We start from the raw sequence: 25104 nt of genomic DNA, 5'->3' as shown, positions 1-25104 counted from the left end.
TTTAAAGATTTTATTTATTTGAGACAGAGAGAATGAGAGAGACAGAGAGCACATGAGAGGGGAGAGGGTCAGAGGGAGAAGCAGGCTCCCTGCTGAGCAGGGAGCCCGATGCGGGACTCGATCCCGGGACTCCGGGATCATGACCTGAGCCGAAGGCAGTCGCTTAACCAACTGAGCCACCCAGGCGCCCCTTGAATTTCAGTTCTGCATTTACATGCACTACTCTCAACTTCCTAGCTTACTCTAAAATGTCCTTAAGGGCAGAATTTTGTCAATTCATCTTTGAGTCCACACATCACCTAATACAGTGTCTTGCACAAAGATGACTCTTTAAAAAAAAAAAAAAAAAGGTAATTTGTGAATAGATTGCTGTTTCAAGTATTAACACTCTTAATGCAAGCATTACATGAACTTACAAGAGTAGTCAGCTTCCAAATTTCAATTATTCAGCTTGCACCTAAACTGTAACCAAAATACAGAATCATCTTAAATCAGCTGAGCAGAGAGGCCAACCTGCAGAAATAAATTACCTTATTAATCTCTGACTTTTTGAATTGTAAAATATTTTTGAACCTCGACTTTTATTTGTTGTATTATCTGGTTAGCAGTGCTGGCAGCTGTTCAAAGTTTTAAAGTAACTATAGGTCATGAATATTAAATGCTACAACAAGTTCACTGGGATGAATTCCAAATTCATTTGTAAGTACATGACAAACAGTCAGCCCTCCAGTTTCAATAATGCGAGGAAATACTGTGATCAGAATCAGAGTATCTTGTTGTATCTGGATCCTCACAAAGTCAAGTGTAAGGCAAGAGAAGGGAAAGAAAATCATAAGAAAGTGGGAACACTACTTGAAGTAGAGTGGCACAGATGTTGATTGAAGAAAATCAGAAACAGCAAATATATCATATTTCATTGAGCACAATCAATATGAGAGTCACATCTTGAGTAAAACCACAACCTAGTCTAGAAAGCAAAGGGACAAAGCTATAAATGATGACATATTCCGCCAATGCCATCCCCAGCAGCTAATCAAATAAAAAAGCACATGTGGCTTCAATGTGCAAATACCTGGAGGCTCTGTACCTCCCTTTCCATGCCCTTCTATACAGGGGGAGTCACGCAAACTAGATGTACAGAAGCACCACATTTAATATCTTCAGTGTTCCAATGGTGACAAACCAAAAACCTTCAACAGAACATAAGGCCCCACCCTCAGAAACCATTCTCAAGGTAACCCTGGAAATGGTTTGGAAATATAGGATTATTTGTTTGCGTCTGATCACTACATCCTGATGTAGAACCAAGCTTATGCGTAACATCCAAGATAAACTTTTTCGCCATAGGCAACCTCCACCATTCACATCCCGCTTAGCATTAAAATTAAAAAGTTATTTCTAGACTCATTTTCCAAAAGTGGCAATGCCTCCCCATTTCCTCTCTCATAATATAGTCTCTTCATTTTGTTTACGTGAAATAGCACTATAAAATTTAATTTTAAGAAAAGGAAGTTGTCTAGATAATGTACACCTTAGAAGCAACTATAGCAAAGCAGAGGTAGTCATCTTTATAGAAATTCTTAAAAGATCAAACAAGGGGCCCCTGGGTGGCTCAGTCGGTTAAGCGGCTGCCTTCGGCTCAGGTCATGATCCCAGGGTCCTGGGATCGAGCCCCGCATCGGGCTCCCTGCTCAGCGGGAAGCCTGCTTCTCCCTCTCCCACTCCCCCTACTTGTGTTCCCTCTCTCGCTGTCTCTCTCTGTCAAATAAATAAAATCTTTAAAAAAAAAAAAAAAGATCAAACAAAAAGGGCTTCATTTTTCCAAGCCAATTTGGGCTATTATTAGAATTGTTACACTGGTTTTCAGATTTACTTTATTTTTTTCTCCACCTGTAACTGAATAAGTGATTATGAGGCTAATAAAGGGAAAAAAGATGTTTCCACATTAAAACAGTTAACAGATGTTAAATAAGCACAGAAAATGGCCACTAGGCAAGCAATGACTGATGTTTGGTAAGGAAGAAAAATGTTGCTTTTGCTGATTTTATTACCCATGTACCTCCCGGGGTCATGGGAGACTTGTAAAACATTTTGTGGGCAGATAAAAGTCAAGCATTTATTTGCAAGGCTAGTTTAAGTGTGTTTCAAGGGTTCTTCACCCCCTCCTTACTTTTGACCACATAAAACTAAGTAAGTGAAAGTCATCTAAGAAAGGCTAAAACAATCATTTGACGAGAAGGCAAGGAAACTTATTTTTTGACATTTTTCTGACATGCATTTCTTCCAGTTCTACCCTCCAGACCCCACTAACCAGGAATGAAATCCTCATTGTACAAAGGGAAGAGGATAGGATTTTACTTTAATATTTCAGGCACATATTATTCCAGGACAAATCTGAAACAAGTGTGAATTCAATAATTTCCTGAGTACCTACTATGTGCCAGATGGTGTGCTAGATGCCAAAGATAATGTAGGAAACACCTTAAATAGAATGCTGAAGTTAAGAACTAGGAACATTCAAACATTTTAAGATGGTTATGAACACTCATTTTGTTCATACACGTTTCTGAAGATTTTATATTTGGTGTTTTCTTACAAATCCCCCTAACTATTGACAACTGTATTATTGTATTATTTCATGTCATATTCAACCAGACTATTTTGTAAGTCATGCTATCTCAATTAGCACTTATTATATAAGTTAAATGTGTTTATGTTTTTATATATTCAGAATAGTGCCTAGCACATAAAGACTCTATGTGTTTATTAAATACTAAATAAAATATCTATGATATGCCAGGTCCTTACTATTTTTCACATACTTCAAAGAAACAGAAAACTTGCATATTTCCTTTGCAGAAATGAGAAAGCCTTTTATATAATATGGACATATGCATCATCTGCGTGAATCTTAGAAGTAAAAAAATGGCAGCCAAGAATTCTGGCCAAATTCAGCCATCCCAAGGATTTTGGTTGGCCCAAACAGGGTTTGTTTTTAAATCAGTAACCAATATTAAGTAACAATAAATGTCACTGAAAAATCCAGAGGTCTGTCTTCCTAGAGAAATCCCCAACTCTCCCAAACCCAAGTCTGTATTTCCTTATTTCAGTAATAGGATGAAAAGGAGTCCCAGAGGTGGGCATAATCTTGCTTCCACCAGTCCCTTCTGCCTGGCCCTGGTGCACATTTGAGTTTGGGGGCCAGGATCTAACACTGTGAAGAAAGAAGCTGAGTGTGACTGCTATGAGAAAAACATTACTGATGAAACTATCAAAACAAAGAGCTTTGCCCCTCTGGTCCTAATAATTTCCAGCTTTAAGAGGACCACCATTTTGGGATTTGAGTACTTGGCTAGTTCACTGGTTTGCATAATAGAGTTAAACATTTGTGCACTGGAGTTTTCTGTTTATATAAAAGTTATGTTTTAATAGGGCAGGGAAGTTTATTTCATCTGGCAAACCATGATGTGGAGTTAATTGGTAAGATATTTAAGATGATTTATTCTTTTAAGGTTGAAAAGGACCTTCTAAAGTCTTTTGAATTCACTTCCTTCAGAGTCTCTTCTAACTCACCCCAGGCATAGAAATCTATATATTATAAAGACAGAATATGGAATTTTCTATAACTTCCATATGTAATCTATGCCAGTGTTTACAAGCCCCATAGTCATAAAATTCTAAATGAAAAGTTTTTGCTTAAATATCCATGCTTCAGCTTTGGTCGATTCCTAATTCATATGCTTTCAAAACCACTGTATGTTTAAAGACTAACAGAAGTTTATCTTTTGGCCTTCTCTTCCTTAAAATAAAGAATTACAGTTTCCAATGATATTTCTTCTTTCTCTTCAACTAATATGTATCAGGTGCCTTCCAAACACTGGGCACCAAGCTCACACGGGACACCCTACAATTTCATATAATCTTCACATCTCTAAGAGCCAACATTCAAGGTCTCCATTTCCAGATAAAGAAACAGATCACTGAATTAGCCCAAGGTTACTCAGCCAGTGTGAATTAATATTTGATTCCATACTCTTTTCTTCTCTTCTAGGGAAGTCATCTGACGTTACATCTGTTCATTCATCTTCACACCTTCACAATATAGTAAAATCACTGCTAGACACGCACAAATATGTGTTCTAGTTCTAGTGATTCTATTTTCTGGGTGACCTTCACATCCCTGGTTCTCTACACCTTAAGCTGGAAATAAGGGGAATGGCATGGATGGTCTCTATAGTCTCTTGAAAATCTATACAATCTGTTACTGAAATGTTCTCATTAAGCTCATTGGCCCAAAACCTGAGAATGAAAGAAAGTGTGTGCTTGAGATAGCAACTCTCACATGAAGTGTTTTGCTGCCCCAACTACTTCCCTTGCCCACAAGCAGTGGCTGCCAGACAGTCTAGGCAAGTTTCCATTTGGAAACTTCTCAGGACATTGAATCTTCAAAGTGTTAAGTCCTTTCCCATGGCCCGGGGGGAACCTCACACTCTCTACTGCTAGGAGTTCCTTTGCTGGTGACATTTCTCATTTTCTTAAGCAGGACGCTCAGTTACATTTTAATTTGGATAAACAAAGAATAATTTCTTATTATAGGTATGTCCCAAATATTGTATGGGACACAGTTATACTAAGGATCTCTATCAGCAACTCTGTCCTTGAAAATACACTTAGAGAACTGAAAATTTCTTAGAAAGGGACTTCAGAAGGTCCTAAAAGCAAGTCCTGAATTGATATACCAATAACTTCCTAATTCATAAGATGGTAAAATGGAAATTCTGTAGAATGTTGAACCATAATGTTTCACAAGTTATCAATGCGAGCGTCTAGATCCTCAGATAGGTCTCTCTCCCTCCGTAGGACAAGGACCATTATTTATATGTATTCTCTCTATTATTTCCAGTAAAACAGGAAAGCTTGCTATTGTTGTTGATATGGCTTTAAAACAAAAGAAAAAATATTTCTCTCCCTAAATCTTCCTGAAGAAATAATTAAAATTGATTTGAAATTAAGAGTTTGGCTTTCAAAAGACCATTGTTTTTAGGCATCAAACTCGACACAACCATAGTTTTCTTTTAAAGTTTCAGCATAGGGGCGCCTGGGTGGCTCAGTCGTTAAGCGTCTGCCTTTGGCTCAGGTCATGATCCCGGGGTCCTGGGATCGAGCCCCGCATCGGGCTCCCTACTCGGCGGGAAGCCTGCTTCTCCCTCTCCCACTCCTCCCCCTGCTTGTGTTCCCTCTCTCGCTGTATCTCTCTCTGTCAAATAAATAAATAAAAAAAAATCTTAAAAAAAATAAAGTTTCAGCATATAACTGAAATCACAAAAGAACTTCATTTAGCACTAGATACTTGAGTTCTAACTGAAAAGGTTATGCTTCCTCACAGAACAGAAGCACAGCAGTAAATTACCCTGCCTACTAAGTGAAAAAAAGTCATTTAAAAATAATAATAATAAATGTTCCTATTTCCCTCAATTTTTTCTTCACTTCAATTTCTTCCCAATTTGATTTTAAATAAAATTGAGAATTAAGGGCAGGGGAAAAGTAGCCAAAACTAGAAAACTTGACAGCATTCCTGATCAGGGTAAGCATCCAAAACCGTAACTCCTCACTTAAGTGTTCAAAAGGAAGGAGGAGCTGGCCTAAAACATGACCAAGATTTGCAAACACTGGTCAAGTTCACCCCTTACACTAAAAGGCAAAGCAAGGCTAAGTTTATTATGAATGAGAGAGAATGGGGAAACCAGAAGGAGGCGGTTTCTCAACATACCTCTGTCTGCCCAATGCCTTCCCCTAACACACTAGCCCAAAACTGGTTCTCTTTAGGCGGATGGGATCTGAAAGCGCTTCTGTGACCTTCAAACAACATTGCATTTGAAACCACTTAGGCAATACAGAAGAGCAAATATTAAGCAAAGGCCTTAATTGGCCTCAGGGCAAAACCTATACTAATCTCTTTCTGTTTTGACTCTTGTATTCTTATTCACTACAACAAGGAAACGGTGAAGATGATTCACTGTTGAAGAATTTGAGTTCCCAGCCCACGGCAGAGAAGGGCTGTTTTCCAAAGTCAGATCAGGAAAAGTACTATTAACAAATGGCAGAGGATTTCCCCTCTGTAGAGTTTAGCATCTGGTTCTATTATGAGCTCTGATATTTTTACAAATACACATTACAGGCAATTTACTGGATTACAGAGAATTGGGGCCGAAATAAAGAATGAATAAAAATAAATAATAAAGGTCCCTAAACCTTACCAGGCAAAACTGCCCTTCTACCCACTTTGAAATCATGAAAATAAGTTAAGAAACCCAAGAAATAAAACAATCCATGAATGAAACACATGTTAGTAGGGAAAGGTCGAAAAAGACACTTCCACTTACTGAAGATCAAAACGTAACTTATTTTAGATTCTCTTTGAAAAGGAACAAATTTGCTTTTTGGAGACTGCTCAGTAACCCAATGCTCGAGTGCCAACAATCACTTACTTTGTAGATGGTGGGTAAGATCTGTTTCATTTTCAGCCTGTGAAAGACAAAGACGTCATAAACTGCGGACACGGCGAGCACAGTCACTCCTTGTTCCTTCCACAGCATGCTGCAGCCTGCGCACAGCCCCGTCCCCAGGAACCAGCCCCAAGTCCTGGCTGAGTAGCCTCTTGTAGAACAGTGTTTCATGTAGCAGAGCAAGGACAGGAGAAAGAAGAGACTGGCCCCGACGTCGGCCCGGCCCACGATTCCCGCCACTGCCTCGGTGTGGATGGGGTGAGAGGCGAACATCAAGCCCGCCATGAAGGTCCAGTATCCGTCCCCAAGGAGGATCTTGGAGAAGCTTGTGAAGACACCAGTGACCGCCGCATGCAGCAGGACATTGGCGAGGTGATAGCTCCAGGGATTCAGCCCTCCGATGGCATGGTTCAGGCGAAAAGAGAGAGTGCAGAGTGGCCGGTAGGATTTATGGCTGCCGCTGTGGGTTAGAAGAGTCCCCCAAAAATCATTGTAGAAAATGTGCGTCCATGGAGTTTCTGGGAGAAGGTCTTGATTAGTCTTGATAGCACGGCTAAAAAACAAAATGTTTTTTAAAAAATCAAATATAAAATATGGAAAAAAAAAAGAAAATACAGTTGACCCTTGACCTACATGGGGGTTAGGGACGCCGACCCTCGTGCAGTTGAAAATCCAAGTATAACTTTTGACTCCCCAAAAACTTAACCAGAGGCCTTACCAATAACACGGGCAGTTGACTAACACATATTTTATATGTGGCATGTATTATATACTGTAGTCTTAAAATAAGGTAAGCTAATGAAAATGTTATTAAGAAAATCATAAGGAACAGGACAACTGGGTGGTTCAGTCAGTTAAGCGTCTGCCTTCGGCTCAGGTCATAATCCCAGGGTCCTGGGATCAAGTCCTGCATCTGGCTCCCCGCTCAGCGGGTGGGGGGGGAGTCTGCTTCTCCCTCTCCCACTGCCCCTCCCCCCCGCTCATGTACACATGCACGTGTGTGCTCGTTCTCTCTCACAGTCTAAAAAAAAGAAGAAGAAAATCGTAAGAGAAAAGGCATTTACAGTACTGCATTTGTTGGAAAAAAAAATCTGTGTAGAAGTGGACCCATGCAGTTTAAACCTGTGGTGTTCAAGGGTCAACTCTATGTGACATTGCTAAGATACCACCTTCCCGGGAGCTGTTGTCACGTGTATGATGAGATCCCAGGTACGCAGGATTAATGCAAATGAGCCTTATGGAAGGCTTTACATATAGATTGAATTCAGATCCTCCCCGTAATGCCAGAACACTACAATTAGGGCTGTATTTCTTTTCCTCAAAAGCTTTGTTTGAATGCAAATACACTTGAAGAATAAATGCAGTTTATATCAGTGGTTTAAGACTTACCGTAGCAGTTGTCAAACAACTGCCCTAAAAATCATGCGGTATCCTGGCTTAAAATGCAGATGACAGGCAGCTGGTTGATGTGAGGTCTGGGAATCTGCATTTTCTAAAAGGCACAGCCCATGGGATACTAGGGATCCTGGTGCAGAGATGTGCTTAAAGCAAGGACTAGCTCCCTAGTAGAAATAAACTTAAGATAGAATATCTGTGCCCAGAGCAATGCTTCTCATACATATAAATCATGGGGGATGGGGGTCTTGTTAACAGGCAGTAGGTCTGGGGAGGAGCCAGAGATGCCACAGTTCTAACAAGCTCCCAGGTGATGCTGATGCTACTCGTCCTTGGGCCACACTTTGAGTAGCAAGGGAGAGCTGGGAAGGCCAGGAAGAAGCTCTCTCCCCCATCCAAATGTTTCCCTCTCTCCTTCATTCTAGAAAACTTCAGCCTTCCCCACTCTGAGTTCTCACAGGATTTACAATCATCTCTACCAAGTACCTTGTGTCCTGCTTTTGAGAATTCATACTTCCAGGTTTGCAGGCCTGGGATAGCCAAACAGACTTCAAGAAAGAATAACCTAGTATTTGCCGAGAGCTTGCTTTCTGCCAAGCACCATAATCGTCTCCTTGGCTCTATCTTCTTTAATCCGTAGAGTAACTGATGAAGTAGGTATTATCTCCATCTCTCAAGTGAGCAAATTCTGGTTGAAAACCAGTAACGGTTCCAAAAACACACAGTTGGAAATAGCAGGGTAGAGTTCCCTGGCCCGTGCTCTTTCCACTCTGTTGGGATTCCCAAAATGTGATCTCCAAACTAGTGCAAGTATGCGAGAAGATACACACGGGCGAACCCTGTAAAAATTGTAATGGTCATACTTATTTTAATGTGTATTTGAAAGGAAATTTAATTATCAAATCAAAGCTGGATTTCATAGCTGTTTGCTCAGAATGAGGCTGTTAAAAATTAAAAGGTCAATGTAGAGACAAATATTAAGGAATCAAGAGTACTGGTATATGTGGACAAGGTACAAATGTTGGCATGTAAATGATTCAGCAAGGAGGATCCTTGCTCTCGGCCATTACACCCTCCAGAGAATAGGGGGGCATCTGGACTGTTTTGCATCCTTAGTCCCTCTCTATTTACAGAACACAGTGGAGGATCATAAATTAGAAGAACAGAGAAATGACGGGCGCCTGGGTGGCTCAGTTGGTTAAGCGACTGCCTTCGGCTCAGGTCATGATCCTGGAGTCCCGGGATCGAGTCCCACGTCAGGCTCCCTGCTCAGCAGGGAGTCTGCCTCTCTCTCTGACCCTCCCCCCTCTCATGCTCTCTATCTCATTCTCTCTCTCAAATAAATAAATAAAATCTTAAAAAAAAAAAAAGAACAGAAATGAGATGGTCAAGATACTTACTCCATATATAGAGACCTCTTGACTAGTCTGATGTCAGGGCTTTTTGAGGGGTGTGGGCATGTGTGTGCTGAAGAATATACGACAGAAAGCCACCTGATGTCTTTTATGTCTAGCCCCTCCACCCGTTCTGCCTTTCACTGTGAGACAGGGTGATAAAGGAATTTCCACATGAATATGACCAAAACCCAGGTTGGCAAAAAGCCCTGGATTGAGGGGAAACATGCCTGAATCACAGCTCTGTAATTTACCTGAGTGTCCTCAAAATCAAGAAAATGCAACAGATTCAAATAGATTAAGACACCCATCCAAGGTGACACAGCGAGTGGAAGTAACAGCATTCTAGCTGGAATAAAATGATGGGGTAATGCTGGTTTTCACCTGCTTCTCTAAATTGCTTCCCAGTTACCCTCTCTGAGCTTCAGTTTCTGTGAAGATAATAGTTGTTGTTGTTTTTTTTTCAAAGATTTTATTTACTTAGAGAGAAAGAACACGAGTGGGAGGAGGGACAGAGGGAGAAGCAGACGCCCCGCTGAGCGGGGAGCCCTACTTGGGGCTCGAAGGCAGACACTTAACCGATTGAGCCACCCAGGCTCCCCTGTGACAATAACAGCTTTACCATGAAAGCAGTTAATAAACATTTGCAATTGTTCATTTATCTTCTTTGTACAAAAGCAAAGAACGGTCTTGCCAATACGTGAGTGTCCTGGAGACCTAGTGCAAATGACATCTGGCCTCTGTGAGCTGCTGGTGTTATTATTCTATAACGACGGGGGTACAGTGCTCAAAAACTCCCTTATTAAAGTCAGCATGATGCACAGTCTCTGAAATTAGATGCATTAGGGGTTAGAATTAAAATGTATCAACAGTAGTTGATGATTATCTTTTTTGAGCCAAACACCATGCTAGTCCTTCTACATAAATTATCTATTCATGAGAACAAGTTGACTTTTCTAGATGCTCAATAAAAAGGCTGAAGGTTTATTAAAATCATGTCTTAAAAAGTACTCAACGTGGCAGAGATAGTAGTTGTTCTTCATTTCTGATCTCCCCTTTCCCATACTCATAGCTCTTCACTTTTTAGCTGGGAACATGGTCATCTGGGAAAAAAAAAGTTTAATTTCCTATTTTCCCTTGCTGCTAAATACAGTCCTGTGACTAATTTTTGGCCAGTGCTATGTACTACTTCCAGAAAGTGTCCTTAAAAAAAAAAATAATAGCTTAGCATTCTTCCCTCCTTCCACCACTCTCCCTCGTTCTTGCTGAAGCATAGATGTAATAGCTAGAGTTCCAGCAGCCATCTTGGCCCATAAGGAATCCTTAGGACTAGAAGTCATGCCCACAGAGCACAGCAATAAGACTGAAGAAAACTGGGTCCTTATTATGGTAACCACACCAGCCCTAAGCTAACTACCTCCCCATTTTGTGAGCATGAGAAATAAATCGCTATCTTGTTTAAACTGTGATATTCTGGGTGTTAGGTAGAAGCAGCTGAATCTAGTCATCAGTGAAATCCTTTGTTAACAGAAGATCTACTATATCACAGTGGTTTGATTTTCCATATTTATTTTTATTTTTACAAGTCTCCGTGTATCGACTGTGTATTAAATGAATTTCCATATAAATTGGCTTTTAAGATATTAGAAACAGATGTTACTCTGGATCCATTAAATTAAAACACCCTGCTTTGACATTCATCAAGAGTCTAACCCAGAAGTAACTGCTTAAGCCTTGATGGGTTATAATTAAAATTTAAAGAAATATGAAAAACTGCCAAACTGCCAAACAGTGTTGTCAGAGAGAGCAGATTTCAAGTAATTCACAATGAAAAGCCAACTGGCCTCTACTAAACATTAACTCAGATACTGACGTGAATTTCTCTAATATCAACGCAGAAACACACAGACTATCAAAGTCAGGGCAGTAGAAAGCTCGGTAGCAAAGCATTCTGGGAGGCGGCTTTGCTAACGAACCGAGGAAGGCTGGAAAGCACATTTTGTTCAGGACCATACTTCACCCTTTCACTGGCAGATCCAGATAGGATAAAGAACCATGTTCCCCAAACCAGGATTTCTACGTGCTCTTAGTTCAGCTCCATAACCAACTCCGCAAAGACTTTTCTCCGCGAACATGCCTGCTTTTAAAAAGCTGCGCAAAGTTGCCAGAATTTCTTAGATTTAGAGCAATAAATCTAGTAATCTGCAGCAGCCAACAAGATATACTATACATCTAACTTTCACAAAACAAGGGCATCAAAACAAAGAATTAACAAATCTCATAATTACACCATGAGAGAAAACTTTGATGAGACATAGGCCTAGACTTACACTGTGGAAAAAAATGTAGAGGGCAGTTTTATTGGAACAAAGAAGTGGGAGATCAAAGTAACACCTTAGCCCTGTGCAAAACATATCCTACTAAGGGAGACTTTAGTATGATAAAATTCTCTGATGGGTGTTATCTGCTTAGGCAGGTTTTTATTTAACCAATGAATATTATGGCAGAAGAACATGAAGTAAGACTACATTGCATGGGCTTTAGTATATAAGTCATGTCACACATGCAAGTCAGAAAACAGGTACCTTGCACCTGCATGACGCATCCCTCACATCATATTCAGAAAAATACAAACCCGAAGGGCCTTAATAGAATCTAAATAATCTGCCAGCAAAATGAGAAGTAAAGGTAGCTGCTCAACACTAAGCATAATAGATGTTCGCCCATTTGCATTTTCTTACAAGAGTCCGAAATGGAAAGAGTAAAACCTCTTCTGAGACTTCTCAGCTAATGAAAAACCTTAACTCAAAACAAAATTTCAGGCTGATATAATTTCTTAGGTTACCGCTGTGAATTGGTGTTGAAAATTCAGAAAGACACTAAGGAATTAGGAAATTTTCCACTCCGGGAAAGGTGAAGAACATCGGAGCAGCAGATGTGAAAAAGAAACAATTGCCGGCAGAATTCTCCAAAGAATACATGACTGAGAGACCGTCTTTTGAAGCAAAAAGGTCCAGTCCCTCAAGTCCTCAAGGAGGTCTTAACCTGTTCCAGTTTTGTTCATTTGTGGCTCTTTGTTTTTGCTGCCTTATGATTTTTCCTTTAGGAAATGTTGACAAAGGCCAACACTATTGTAAAGCTGATGAATGGTGTGACACCGCCATCCTAACTGTCCTTGTGTGTGTTTCTCTCACCGCTGTTCTTTCTGTCCACTGACCTTTTCAGTCACAAATACCATAAATGATGACCATTAGTCCGTCAGAGCAGAAACAATGCTTCCATTCTTCAAAGACCAAATGGCACGTTCTTCCAAAGTGCTTTCAATGGTTCTACTAAAAGGTAAGTAAAGGCCAAACTTTTAATTAAAAAAAGAAAAAAAAATTCAAATGATGGGTTGAAGTTTGTTCTACAAAAGAGCAACAAAAAAGAATGGCTTATGCTGACTTGCCCTGCTTCAGTGCTACCCAAGGATGCCTGGCTATGTCCTGGAAGGACAGTGAACTGCAGAAGGTAAGAAAATTGACTCTAGAGCCGATGACACTAGAGTGCAAGGTACCTGTTTTCTTATCTGTAAAATAAGGGTAATAACTGTACCTGCCTTACGGGATCATTGTGGGAAGTAAATGAGTTAGTAAGCAAAAAGTAAATTGTTATATGTAATAGAATACATATATTGGACATAATATATGTAATATGTCAACTGCTATCATTATTAGTATTATTACCTTCAACACCAAACGAGTGATGCTAGTCATCAACGCAAACATAGTGCTCTTCATTATGTTTATAGCCTTCAAAATCTGTGGATCATGGTCAGAGAATCTCACTTAAAATTCCTTTAAGCTTTAATGACATTCTCAAGATAATAAACATTTATGAACTTACCTTTGGTCTTTAACACATTAGTCTTCTGAGTTTCCTCCTACCTTTTGGGCTACCTCTTTCTAACTTTCCTTGGCTAGCATCTCCTTCACATTTTTCTCCCAAAGGTGGATGTTTCTTCCCTGGTTCTGTTCCCTGACCTTCTTTCTCTCTATACTTCCCACCTCTATGGTCAATCATCTCTGACACCCCCAACTCAAGAACTGCCTTGCCCACCTATACCTCCAGCCTGGGTGTTGCTCATGAGCCTCTGCTTCTAACTGCCCAGGTGGTATCAACACCCAAATGGAAGGAAGAGTAATGAAATCCTGGTTCCTTTAGGACCCCCAGGAGTACCACCTTTGGCCAGTTAGCCTCTCTAAGCTTAGCGTCCTTACCTATGGTTGGTAGATAACAACAATACATCTCACAAACTGTTGTGCTGAACATCAAACGAAGCAACATTAACTTAAAATGTTTGAAAATTACAGGACCTTGGGGAACCTTGGTGGCTCAGTTGGTTAACCATCTGACTTTGGCTCAGGTCATGATCTCAGGGCCCTGGGACTGAGCCCTGCATCCAGCCCTGTGTCAGGCTCTGTGCTCAGTGGGGAGTCTGCTTCTCCCTCTCCCCTCCCCCCCAACCCATGCTCACGTTCTCTTTCTCAAATAAATAAAATCTGTAAAAAAAAAAAAAATACAGTCTGTGTAATGGATACTTGCTGTTGTTTGGGGCCACTTCTACCCCTAGTTAACAGTGTCCTGTTTTTGGTTTTCGTTTTTTTCTTTCAAGAATAGCCCACATTTACTCTCAGTCCATATGGACAGGGTGAGGCTGTCTTTACCTCCTGATGAAAGGTCACCATATGATTTGGCCAATTAGTTTACTATAACCCATCCTCATTCCTGGCTGTGACAACTGATTTAGCAGCAAGCCAGATCAATCAGAGTCAAATACAGCCCCAAAAGTCTACTGAGAAAGAACATCTTTTGAGAATGAGATGAAATCCTAGGGCTGCTAAAGAATTGCCTAAACAGAGCCTGCCTAAGAATAAAGCCAAAACCAAAGAACCCAGATCTAAGAGACAAAGAGGCCATTTCTACTGCAGCTGGATCCCATCATGCCTGAAGCTAACACTGTTAACTAAACCACGCGAAATGCCCCTTACTCATAAGTTAATTTGAATTGTCATTCTGACATCTACAACCAAAAGAGTGCTAAACAAAACAGCACATTGGAATTATCAATATTGTTAGTTGTCCTTTCAGTATGTTAAGCTTAGTAAGACTGAACCCAAATAATTTTCCTCACAATCCATCCCCTTTGTCGTAGAAGTCCCTTATTAAATACTGTCATTCCTCCAACACTGTCATCAAGGTTGAGCATGAGGGCTCCTTCTCTCTTTGCTCCTACATCCATTTTTAAATTCGTTAAGGATATTTTTACACTATTCAGAACCTCAGAGATTATCCAACTTGCAAGTTTCCCTTGAATTTGCCTCTTAACTTCTCTGTTGTAGTCTCATTCAGGCTTTTATCATTTCCTGCCTGTACTGCTTAGCATGCTTACTAAAACTGCCTGTTCATTTTTCTTTCCTTCGTTAGGCTTGACTCCCTTCATGGAAGGAATTATGCCCTATGTTTTTTTCCCCAGGGCCCAACGCATATTAGGCTCATAGTAAATATTTGTTAAACTGAAGTAAATAGTTATCCCTGACTGCCTTCTTTCCCTCTTTGATCTACTATACGCATGCTACGGAGAGAGAAACCTCCTGAAATATAACTCTACACCACTACTCTGCTCCACAAAAATCCCTCATCATGCCCTATTTCTTACCATAATAAACACCCTTCACAGCCCAGCATTCATAACCATCCCTATTATGCCTTCTGGGCCAATCTCCCATTACTTCTCCATAGGCATCTTAATGTCATCCAAACCTCCCAGCCTCTAGGCCTTTGCTCAAATCATTTCTTTCCTTCCTCTGCCTGGACTGCTGTTCTTCACCCAGTTACATCTGTCCAAATATGCTTCAATCCCCTATGATTAATGTCACAATCTCCCCAAAGTCTTCCCTAGCTATTGTTGCAAATATGCTTGATTTTGACTTTGAATACTGACACATTCCCATTAATCACATTGACTTCTTACTACAATTAATAGAGATCCTAAATGGGATGACATGTGGAAGATATTTTGGAAGGAGTAGGAGGAAATAAACTCATTGAAAATGGGGCACAGGTAATTCTAATATTCCCTCTTCCATCCCCTGCTGAAAATCACTGCCCAAAAAAAGGAATTTTGTCATAAGAAAATTATTTACTCAAAACAAACAAACAAAAAAAAATCATTTACTTGCTCATATATTCATTTATTCAGTGATGGACTAGACATCATAAAGGGCACTGTAGATAGAATAGTGAGCAAAATAGACTCATCAACTTTGAGAAACAGCTTAGTAGAGGAGGCAAGTATACAGACAATTTCACTGTAGTATGAAAATACTACTCTAACATGAAATCCTGACTGCTATAGGAGAACAAAACAGACTCCCAGTAGTCTTAGAAGATCCAAAGCTGGGATGCCTGAGTGGCTCAGTCGGTTAAGCGTCTGCCTTCGTCTCAGGTCATGATCCCAGGGTCCTGGGATTGAGCCCAGAGTAGGGTTCCCTGCTCAGTGGGGAGTCTGCTTCTCCCTCTGCCTCTGCCCCTGGCTTGTGCTCTCTCTTGCTCTCTCTCAAGTGAATAAATAAAATCTTAAAAAAAGAAGTAGAAGATCCAAAGCTTCCTGAAGAAAAGCATGTCTACATACACGGAAGGAGCTACATGAAGGAGTAAGGGAGTTGTGGAGATGTTGCCAGGCTGATGGTCAATATTTTCAAAGACCATGAGTCAGAACAGAAGGTGGTAAGCTTGGGATCTGAAAAAACACAATAGGTTAGTTTGCTGGAGTGAAGTTTGAGGGATGGAGTAAAAGGAAATCACTGGCATTACTCTGTCTTGTATTACAGTCCTTCATGGGATGGAGGGGAATTTGGCTAGATACCAATCTCCCTAATGGTCTTTGGGTTTGATTCGGCCATTGTCTTATTAGGACCTGCTTTATTTCCCCAATGCACTGTTAACTTTTAAGAAGCAGAAAAGCATCTAATTTATCTTTTGGAGTCTAGCACACAGTAGGTATTCAATATATTTCTGATGAACTGAATTCTAACTAGAAATGATTGGTACCGATAAGCTGCACTCACCTTTTAGAAAAATTCTTTTAAAAATTCTTCATTGTTTTAAGTATATAGGAAATTATCACTTTCATCTAAAAATAGTTCACTCACTCTGGGCACTAACCTCTGCTCATTCAATGATAATTAACTGTGAAAAACCATCAGGTTAATTGGCTTACCCAAATGTCTTTGGCATTCATTTGCCACTTAACCTATAATCCCTTCATTAGAGTCCCTCTTTAGGGATAAGCCATTATATTTAGAGAGCTCAAGTTAATATGTAAATACTTGGCTAACAGGAGAGGGGAATGAGAAATACTATAACATCTAGAGCCTGTCTCAGTTTGGGGATAAGGGATGTGTTTCAGATTCCTTGAGGAATCTAAGTTAAGGCAAGTAAATTTCAGTGTTGGGTGCTGGACTGGCGGGAGCAGTATTAAGTTTCAAGGTCCCAGCAGAAATAGAAGACACTAAGTTTTTGGATGAATTTATCATTACACATGTAACACATTACTAAGCTTGCTAGTTTCTATCTTAATCTCCCCCCACTAGATTGTAAACCCTTCAATGGCAGAGATGATGACTTCCTAAACAACTAGCACTAAAAAAAAATTTTTTTTTTTTAATTGCCACCCTGTAGATGCTGAATGAAAAGAGGCTGCTGGAGTAATAAAAGGCCTGTTGTCAGACATCCAACGGACAGGGCCCCCGAGTAATTGCTTGCTTTTTGTGCAAAGTAAGTCAGAGAATGCTCAGCCCTGTTACTAAAGGAACATTTTTCGTGGACCCCTCTTCCATGCCTTTAGGAGTTTTTCCTATGAGTGATAAAGGAGTTTTATGAACTTCATCTAACACAGCAATGCTCCCCTGCACCACGCTCAATGATCCCCGAAAGAAAGAAAGAAAGAAAGAAAGAAAGAAAGAAAGAAAGAAAGAAAGAAAGAAAGGAAAAAAAGCTTCTAATTCAAAGCAGTCCCAACAGCAGGTGCCCTAAGCCCAGAGCTGCTAGATATTCACTCTCCTAGAGCTTCCTCGGATGAGGCAGTTTCTTCCTCATCCAAGTCTAGAGTTTGCCCAGACACCTGTTTCTATAACTGGGAGAAAATGTGGAGAAGGAAACTTGATTCAATATTTTTCAAGTATCTACAGTTCCTCAGAGCAATCAACACTGTCATTTTCAGAATTTCTACAGGAAATATTCAAGAAAAAACCTTAAATGACCCTAAAAGCAATCCATTTGAAAGAAAGATGCTCATTTCAAAATTAAATGGTCATTTGCCTAAAGATGTTTTTTTTTCAAGTATATGAAAAGCATTTTACAAGATTAAAGCAAAAACTAACAGCCTGAGATTATCAGGAAAACCATACTCCAAGCATTTCAGTTCACTGATTAAAAGAATCCTCTACCTAACATTAGCTTCTTAACACCTTAAAATATTTTCAATGCCTTGCAATTTGCATGAAAATATTAATATTTTCTACACAATTATTTGTTTACTGTATCCATAGCATGCCAACCTGCCATAATAAAATACTACAGTCACAACTCACCTCCTTCATACTGTACTAAATTGAATCAGTCTTAACTTAAAAGCTTAATGAAAATATCCTGATTCTGCTTTTTCAAGTCTTGAAATTAGTACCAGAAGGGGTACTATGAAGCTTTTTTTCTCCAAAAAGTTAATTCAAGTATATGAACCACTTCAGGACACTCCATTATATCATTTATGAATTTCAGTCAGTTTCATAGGTTTTCATAAATTCATAGGTCTATAAAAAGATGATTAAATTTTTTTCTATTTAATATATCATACTGTTTCCCTTACACTGAGGTCTTGAGCATTAGTGATAGGTTTTAAAGGACTGGTTCCTTGTAATTTTTTTATTCACAAAAAATAAAAAATGTTTGACTATTTCTTAAGAGAAGAAACAAATATCAGATGATAGTTTTTTCATGACGTTCAAAGCTTTCAAAAATGAATGGGCTCTATTGGACCCCAGATTCCAAGAGAAAGAATACAAGTATAACCGTGAAGAGTTCAAGAACACCTATTTTGTGCATGGTCTTGTCCTGTGTGCTTTCACAGAATAAAAGAAGATGTAATCTTTGTGCTTAAGGATTAGATTATCCAAATGCACTCTAAATAGGTAGGAATGGTAAGCTTAGAATACACCTCTTCAGTTAAAACACTTGCCTTTGGGGGCGCCTGGGTGGCTCAGTCATTAAGCGTCTGCCTTCGGCTCAGGTCATGAGCCCAGGGTCCCGGGATCGAGTCCCACATCGAGTCCCACATCGGGCTCCCCGCTCTGCGGGAAGCCTGCTTCTCCCTCTCCCACTCCCCCTGCTTGTGTTCCCTCTCTCGCTGTGTCTCTCTCTGTCAAATAAATAAAATCTTTAAAAAAAAACACTTGCCTTTGTACATAAAAAGTACTTTATCATTTTCAGAACAGATATACTAAGTGCCTGGTAGTTTCTCCCAACGACTCAAGTATTACCCTAAAAAAAAAAAAAAAAAAAAATCACGTCCTGAAGGAGAAGTCATAAACTTCACTTTTACGTAAACAAGAGAAGTACTTTCTGACTATGACCATTGCTTATGAACCCACTAAGAGTTCTCAGCGTGAGCACTGACAGACCATGGAAGCTAGGGGACAAAAATTTAAACCAAGAAACCGATAGACTCTGCGAAAACAGGTGACGGGGGAGGAAAGAGATCCGTGCTGCACCGTCCAGATGTTTGGCTTATCTGTTTGCTAGCCTAACTCCTGTCTTCTCTGAGTTAAGTCTTAACCAAGTCACCTTTCTTTATTCCATGCTTCTCCTGCAGCCAAAGAGAATCGCCACGAAACTTCCTTCAGCAAAATGTTTGCAATGATCCTTTGTCTTTTCCGCTTAAAAATTCCCTTATGTTGCCAATGTATCCTTCACAGGTATGCATAGCCTAATACCGCCTCCTTGCATTTGTATCAAGCTTTTACAGTTTACAGAATGAGCTGGGGTTCATGATTATCTTGAATCCTTGCCACCACCTGTGAGTAAGGGGATGTGCGCAGATAGGGATGTGAGAAATTAAGGGTCCTGCCTGACACAACGGCATCAGTGCCTTTCAGAGCCACCCACACCAAAGTGCAAATCTCAGTTCCTCATCCGCTGCTCTCCTTATGGTATGGGCTAAATCGTGATCTCCCCCCACCAAAAAAAAAAATTTGCATGTTGAATCCCTAGCCTCGGAACTTCAGAATAGGACTATATTTGGAGATACGGCCTGGGAAAAGGTAATTTAAGTTAAAAATGAGGCTATTAGGGTGGGCCCTAATGCACTCTAACCAGCGCCCTTATCCAAAAAGGACCTTTAGACAGACATTAGGGACCCGCATGCAGAGAAAAAAAGACCTTGAGAGACCACGGTGCAAAGGTGGCCATTTGTAAACCAAGAAGAGGCCTCATGGGAAACCAAACCTGCCTACACCTTGATCTCAGACTTCCCCTCCTAGAACCATGAGAAAATAAATTTCTGTCCTTGAAGCCATCTCGTCTGTGGTATCTTGTTACGGGCGGCGCTTACAAAAGAACACATCTGACTAGACCATAAACACCGTCCTATATAATTACATACATTATTCTGTTTATCCTTCAGAGTTTCAGGGAAACTAGATTTCACACAAAAGCGTAGTTTCGCTAATGCTACGTCTGATGCTGTTTTTCGATGACAGGGGTTGAACTGCTTTGTGAGTATAAATAGGACTTTAAGAGGTATCTAATTCTTAGCCCTGCCAGGGTTGGTCTATGCCGCCCACCAGAGGAAAGAAATTTCCTGATCATGCCAATGGGGCATTAACGCTAGCTAAACACACATAATAAAACACTAGGGCTACTTCATATTTACACTGAGATTGATAAAGCTCACAAAGCACACGCACGTTATCTCATTTTATCCTCACAATACTACTATAAAATAGGAAACTGAAGCTGGACAGTTAAGTTAGTTAAAGAGCACACACTTAATAAGAGGCAGAGAAAGACCTTGAACACTGTTCTCCAAACTATTCCATTTAACCTTCAAAGCAGCTCTGTTCCTCCACATGTACAATAAATCTCCAATGAGAAGTGTTTCTAAGACGATTTGAAAGTAAAATCCTAGCCTATTATTGCATTTTGTCTGGAATCCATATATCTGCCCTCAAGACTCAATAAAGCTATAAAAAATGCTTTTGTACCATATTCTTTTAATTTCTGCATTTCAAAAAGAAAGTCTTCTTTTAACACTAAGGAGTCTTGGAAAACGTGAGTCAAAGGAAGGTGTTAGTTGTCTTCCAGTGACGGGTGAAAAAGGCAGCTTTATGAAAGCCAAAAACTAACCTATAATTTCATATTACAAAATATAATAGAAAACATATTCTGGCAGAAATTTTGCTGCCTGCATCCCTTTTCGGCTATAAAAGTTACACACACATACATCTGAGAAAGATCAGACTTTGAACATATTGCAGCAACATACACACACAACATGGGAAGTTTCACCAGGGTTGCCTGTGATGACAGGATACACAGACATCCCTACAATAAAATCAGCCTCGCAGCTAAATCAGAGAGTCTTTTTGGACACAAGAATATATGATCCCTGATGAAAAACAGATAGGTAAGGAGGAAAACACTCTAATTTAAAACTAACACAGATAAGCCTACACAGAGTACCCAAACATTTGGTCCACAAACCACCAGCGACTCTAATTTGTCGTGGAAGGCGAGAGATATTTCCTCCAAGAATGAGGAGAGAAGGAGATATTAACTCCACCATTAAAATTTATTGACATTCAGGATAGAGTACTTTCTAACAGAGATGTCATTCAGCGACCAAACCTTAATAATCAAGAAATAAATTAAGGAAGCTTTCAGGAAGCTCTGACACTTTTTGCTCTGGAGCTCTTTAAATTACATGGTAGGCATTTTAAAATACACATGCTAAATGTTAAATGAAAACTATCAGCTCTTTCAGATCTCGTGCTATGAACAGACAAATTAGGAGGTACCCACATGTCTCTGTGAGAATCTTAAGCATGGAATATTTTACCCTTTTGCTGACTCCCAGCAAACTTGGAGCAGTTGGATATTAGGGGTATCTTTTTTAGTACCCCATATCTATGACTGCTAAATCAGCTAACCTCCATTCAGTTGGAAACTCCAAAACCAGACCACAAGATCATTTTCATCCAATCTTGACCATCACGGCCTTCACGAAACGTAATTTCTGACACACTGGCAACTGCCAACAAAAGAAAATTTTTTTTTCAACATGCAAGTAACCCGGCTAATAAGTTCACGAGGCATGAAATGAACAAGCAGAACCAAAGTATAAGAATGGAGGATGGTATTCAATCAGAGGGATCAAAGCACAAGAGATCTAATTTTTCACTCCAAACTGTAAAAATAAAAATAAAAATAAATCTGCATTCATCTTTTATCAGAAGAAACTCCTAAAATCCATGTTATATGTTAAACACACACTCACATACTCTAGAGCTAGCCAAATCTTGATTCAAATTCTTCCTCTTAAACTGCCTGGCTGAGTGGTTCAGTCTTCTGATCTGTAAACTACCATTTCTGGTGAAGATAAAATAATAATTAAATAAGATCAGGGAGTTCTCTTGACACATGGTAGGTGCTTAACAAATGACTGTTTACTATAATGAATCACCACCCTTGCCTTTCTGGACTTCATAAAAAGAGCACTTTTTTAAAGCTTATGTATTTATTTAAGTAATCTCTACACCCAATGTGGGGCTTGAACTCACGACCCTGAGATCAAGAGTCACATGCTCTTCTGACTGAGCCAGCCAGGTACCCCAAGAGAGCACGTTTTTTCCCCCTGAAATGTTGTTCAATACCACTACATCTAGCATTCAGTTACTAGTGCTATCTTTTTCTCTTAGCGTATTCTCCAGGATCTGTCTTCCTCTCTCCCCTCCAACCCCAGTGTGAATTAGTGCCTGGATTAATGATAAGTTAAGCCCATTAGCCAATTGAAGAACACAAGAATGATGTTCATAGCAGTCTAACTCATCAGGGAGGATGGATAACAGCAAAGTTAAGTGACAGGATCAACAAGCATAACAGAAAGAAGAAATAGTCACAGGACTCATGTCATAGCGCACAGCCTAATTAGGATATTCTGGGAAAGAGCTTCGTTGGAAGAACAACAGTTGCATACCGCCAAAGAAGCTCGGCTTGGTATTTCTTTTGGACTAAAGAACATCAGTTCTAACAAAACAACTGTAACGTGATCTGCAAACTATTTTTTTTTAAGCTACCCCTATTTTTTCTCGCACAAAGTACGAGAAGAATTCCTCCAGGCATTTCCAATCACACACACATATCATTATGTTTTCAAAGACAGCAACTTCTAAAAAGCAGGATAATACATATTAAACTTCTTGTATCTTTGCTACTAAAAATAAAAGTCAACACAATATTTGAAAAACGTCCTCTTTACAGTCTTCATGTAAGCCAAGCCTATGCACATGGGCAGTAAAGAGGCTATAATTTCTGATGGCCTGGAATATAATCGAGAAGAGTCTAAGGTCAGAAATGTGATCACCTCGTGGAAAAGGGTAATGTCACTCACTCTGTGATGGTCACTCCACTCACAGTAGATGGATTTTCACATTGAAAAACTAACATTAAAAGTTGCCTTCGGGCGCCTGGGTGGCTCAGTTGGTTAAGCGACTGCTTTCGGCTCAGGTCATGATCCTGGAGTCCCGGGATCGAGTCCCGCATCGGGCTCCCTGCTCGGCGGGGAGTCTGCTTCTCTCTCTGACCTTCCCCCTCTCATGCTCTCTCTCTCTCATTCTCTCTCTCAAATAAATAAATAAAATCTTTAAAAAAAAAAAAAGTTGCCTTGGTGAGGATAACAGAATAGGCGTCCTCCACTGCTCTATCAGTCCTGTCTTCTAATGGTTTCTTTTCTGAGGGCGTCCTGGAGAGAAGTTCAATCTTTCTAATGGCAAATATAACTGTACTGAAACTCTCCAAGGGCATTTAGCACTTTCAAAAGGAACTCCACACTCTGCTGTCTTTAAAAGGCAGTGGGTCACTGGGAAAAGTCATTTCTCAAAGCTCCAGTGAACTGGCACTCTGCTTTTCGGCGGCCACAGAGATGAAGCGTACGGCCTCAGCAACGGCACTGCTTTTCTTTAATTTTTAATGCTTGTCCATTTCAGAGTCCCCAAGAGGAATCATGGCATCATACATGGCTTGGACTGTGGATGCATGTATTTTGACAGAGCAGGGAGGAAAATCATCCATCAACTGTTCGTTTTAGAGGAACATTTGATAAAGGTTACAAGAAATACAACCGAAAAGCATCTTCCTTATCCTTCCCAAAATGGAAAAAAAAAAATAATAGTAATAATCATCTCATCATTGTCACCCCTCAGAATTTAAGTGAAAATAAACCTCCTAGAGGGGAAGGCACGTGTTTTTTATTTCCCATTCTGAAAGCACACACAGGTACGAGCACGTTCAAATGGCAGCGAATTCGTCTGGAATGTGAAAGACCATGGGGTTCACACATATAAAGATCAACAGTTGTTTTAGAAATTAACTACACCACATCTTAAACTTCTACATAAGTTCTAAACTGATCCAGGTGTTATCATCAGGGTAGAAACAGATGCAGTGTTAGCACATTAAACTGTGAATCCAGCTCCAACACTGCTTAATGGGCTCCACATGCTGAAAATGATCATCATGGTAGGAAGTGCACTCAACCAAAAGCTTAACTTTCAAACAAAACAAAGTTTCATTATCTGCATCATGCTCACCAGCAACTACTCTGGAACTCACATTGCTTTTTTACACTGCTTACAGTACATTCGTAATTTTGAGGGAGGGAAGTGGTGGTGGGAGAATTAATGCAACAAAGAACAACAAAGTTACAGTTGTCACAGGGTGACGACACCCTGACCCATGGGGTCACCACTATAAAGTGAGCACTGGTCACACCAGCCTATTTTATCTTGTGATTCCATCTGGATTCCCAAAGCAGCAAAAGGAGGCGAGAAGAACGATGGAGAAGTTTAAATAATAACCACGGTGACTTAATGTATGTACAGAACTTTCTAGTTTTTAAAATATTTTTATAGGGGCGCCTGGGTGGCTCAGTTGGTTAAGCGACTGCCTTCGGCTCAGGTCATGATCCTGGAGTCCCTGGATCGAGTCCCGCATTGAGCTCCCTGCTCAGCGGGGAGTCTGCTTCTCCCTCTGACCCTCCTCCCTCTCGTGCCTTCTGTCTCTCGTTCTCTCTCTCTCTCAGATAAATAAAATCTTTAAAAAAAAAATTAAAAAAATAATAAATAAATAAATAAAATAAAATATTTTTATAGGTACCATGTGATGTCACAAATGCTTTTCCCATCTCTTTAGTGAAGAAATGCTAGCTCTACTCTGTACTGTTCCCAGCCATGTTACCTCTGCACTGAAGAGGCCCTTTGCCCCCATTCCATGTATAATGGGGGGGGAGGGAGGCTTGGGTTATTCCAGAAGGAGAAGAAAGGACCATAACTGTGTTTTAGTCAATTCCCTCTGGCCCACACCATTTTGTTTTCAACTAACAGCACAGACTAAATGGTCTAAATGATACTGCAGCATACTGGAAAGCTGTCTGGAGCAGAAGGGATTTCACCAAGGAGTGTTCTGCATTTATTGATTTTTCTATTGACCAAAAAACT

The 25104-nt window shown here is 40.0% G+C and overlaps 1 protein-coding gene across 1 annotated transcript in view; it reads right to left on the bottom strand.

Annotated features, from left to right (window-relative positions):
* The window catches only part of TMTC2 (transmembrane O-mannosyltransferase targeting cadherins 2), a 341011-nt gene that overhangs the window by 181207 nt on the left and 134700 nt on the right, over window positions 1-25104 (bottom strand). Inside the window, exon 2 of the mRNA XM_081822153.1 lies at window positions 6489-7059. Coding sequence (XP_081678279.1) covers window positions 6489-7059 — 571 coding nt within the window. The remainder of the gene's footprint in view (window positions 1-6488; window positions 7060-25104) is intronic.

This window comes from Leptonychotes weddellii, chromosome 5 (genome assembly GCF_054177405.1).
Source record: "Leptonychotes weddellii isolate Sample4059 chromosome 5, ASM5417740v2, whole genome shotgun sequence".
NCBI classification, from domain to species: domain Eukaryota; kingdom Metazoa; phylum Chordata; class Mammalia; order Carnivora; family Phocidae; genus Leptonychotes; species Leptonychotes weddellii.
Note: the sequence above shows the minus strand (reverse complement) of the source record. Positions and strands in the feature narration are given on the sequence as shown.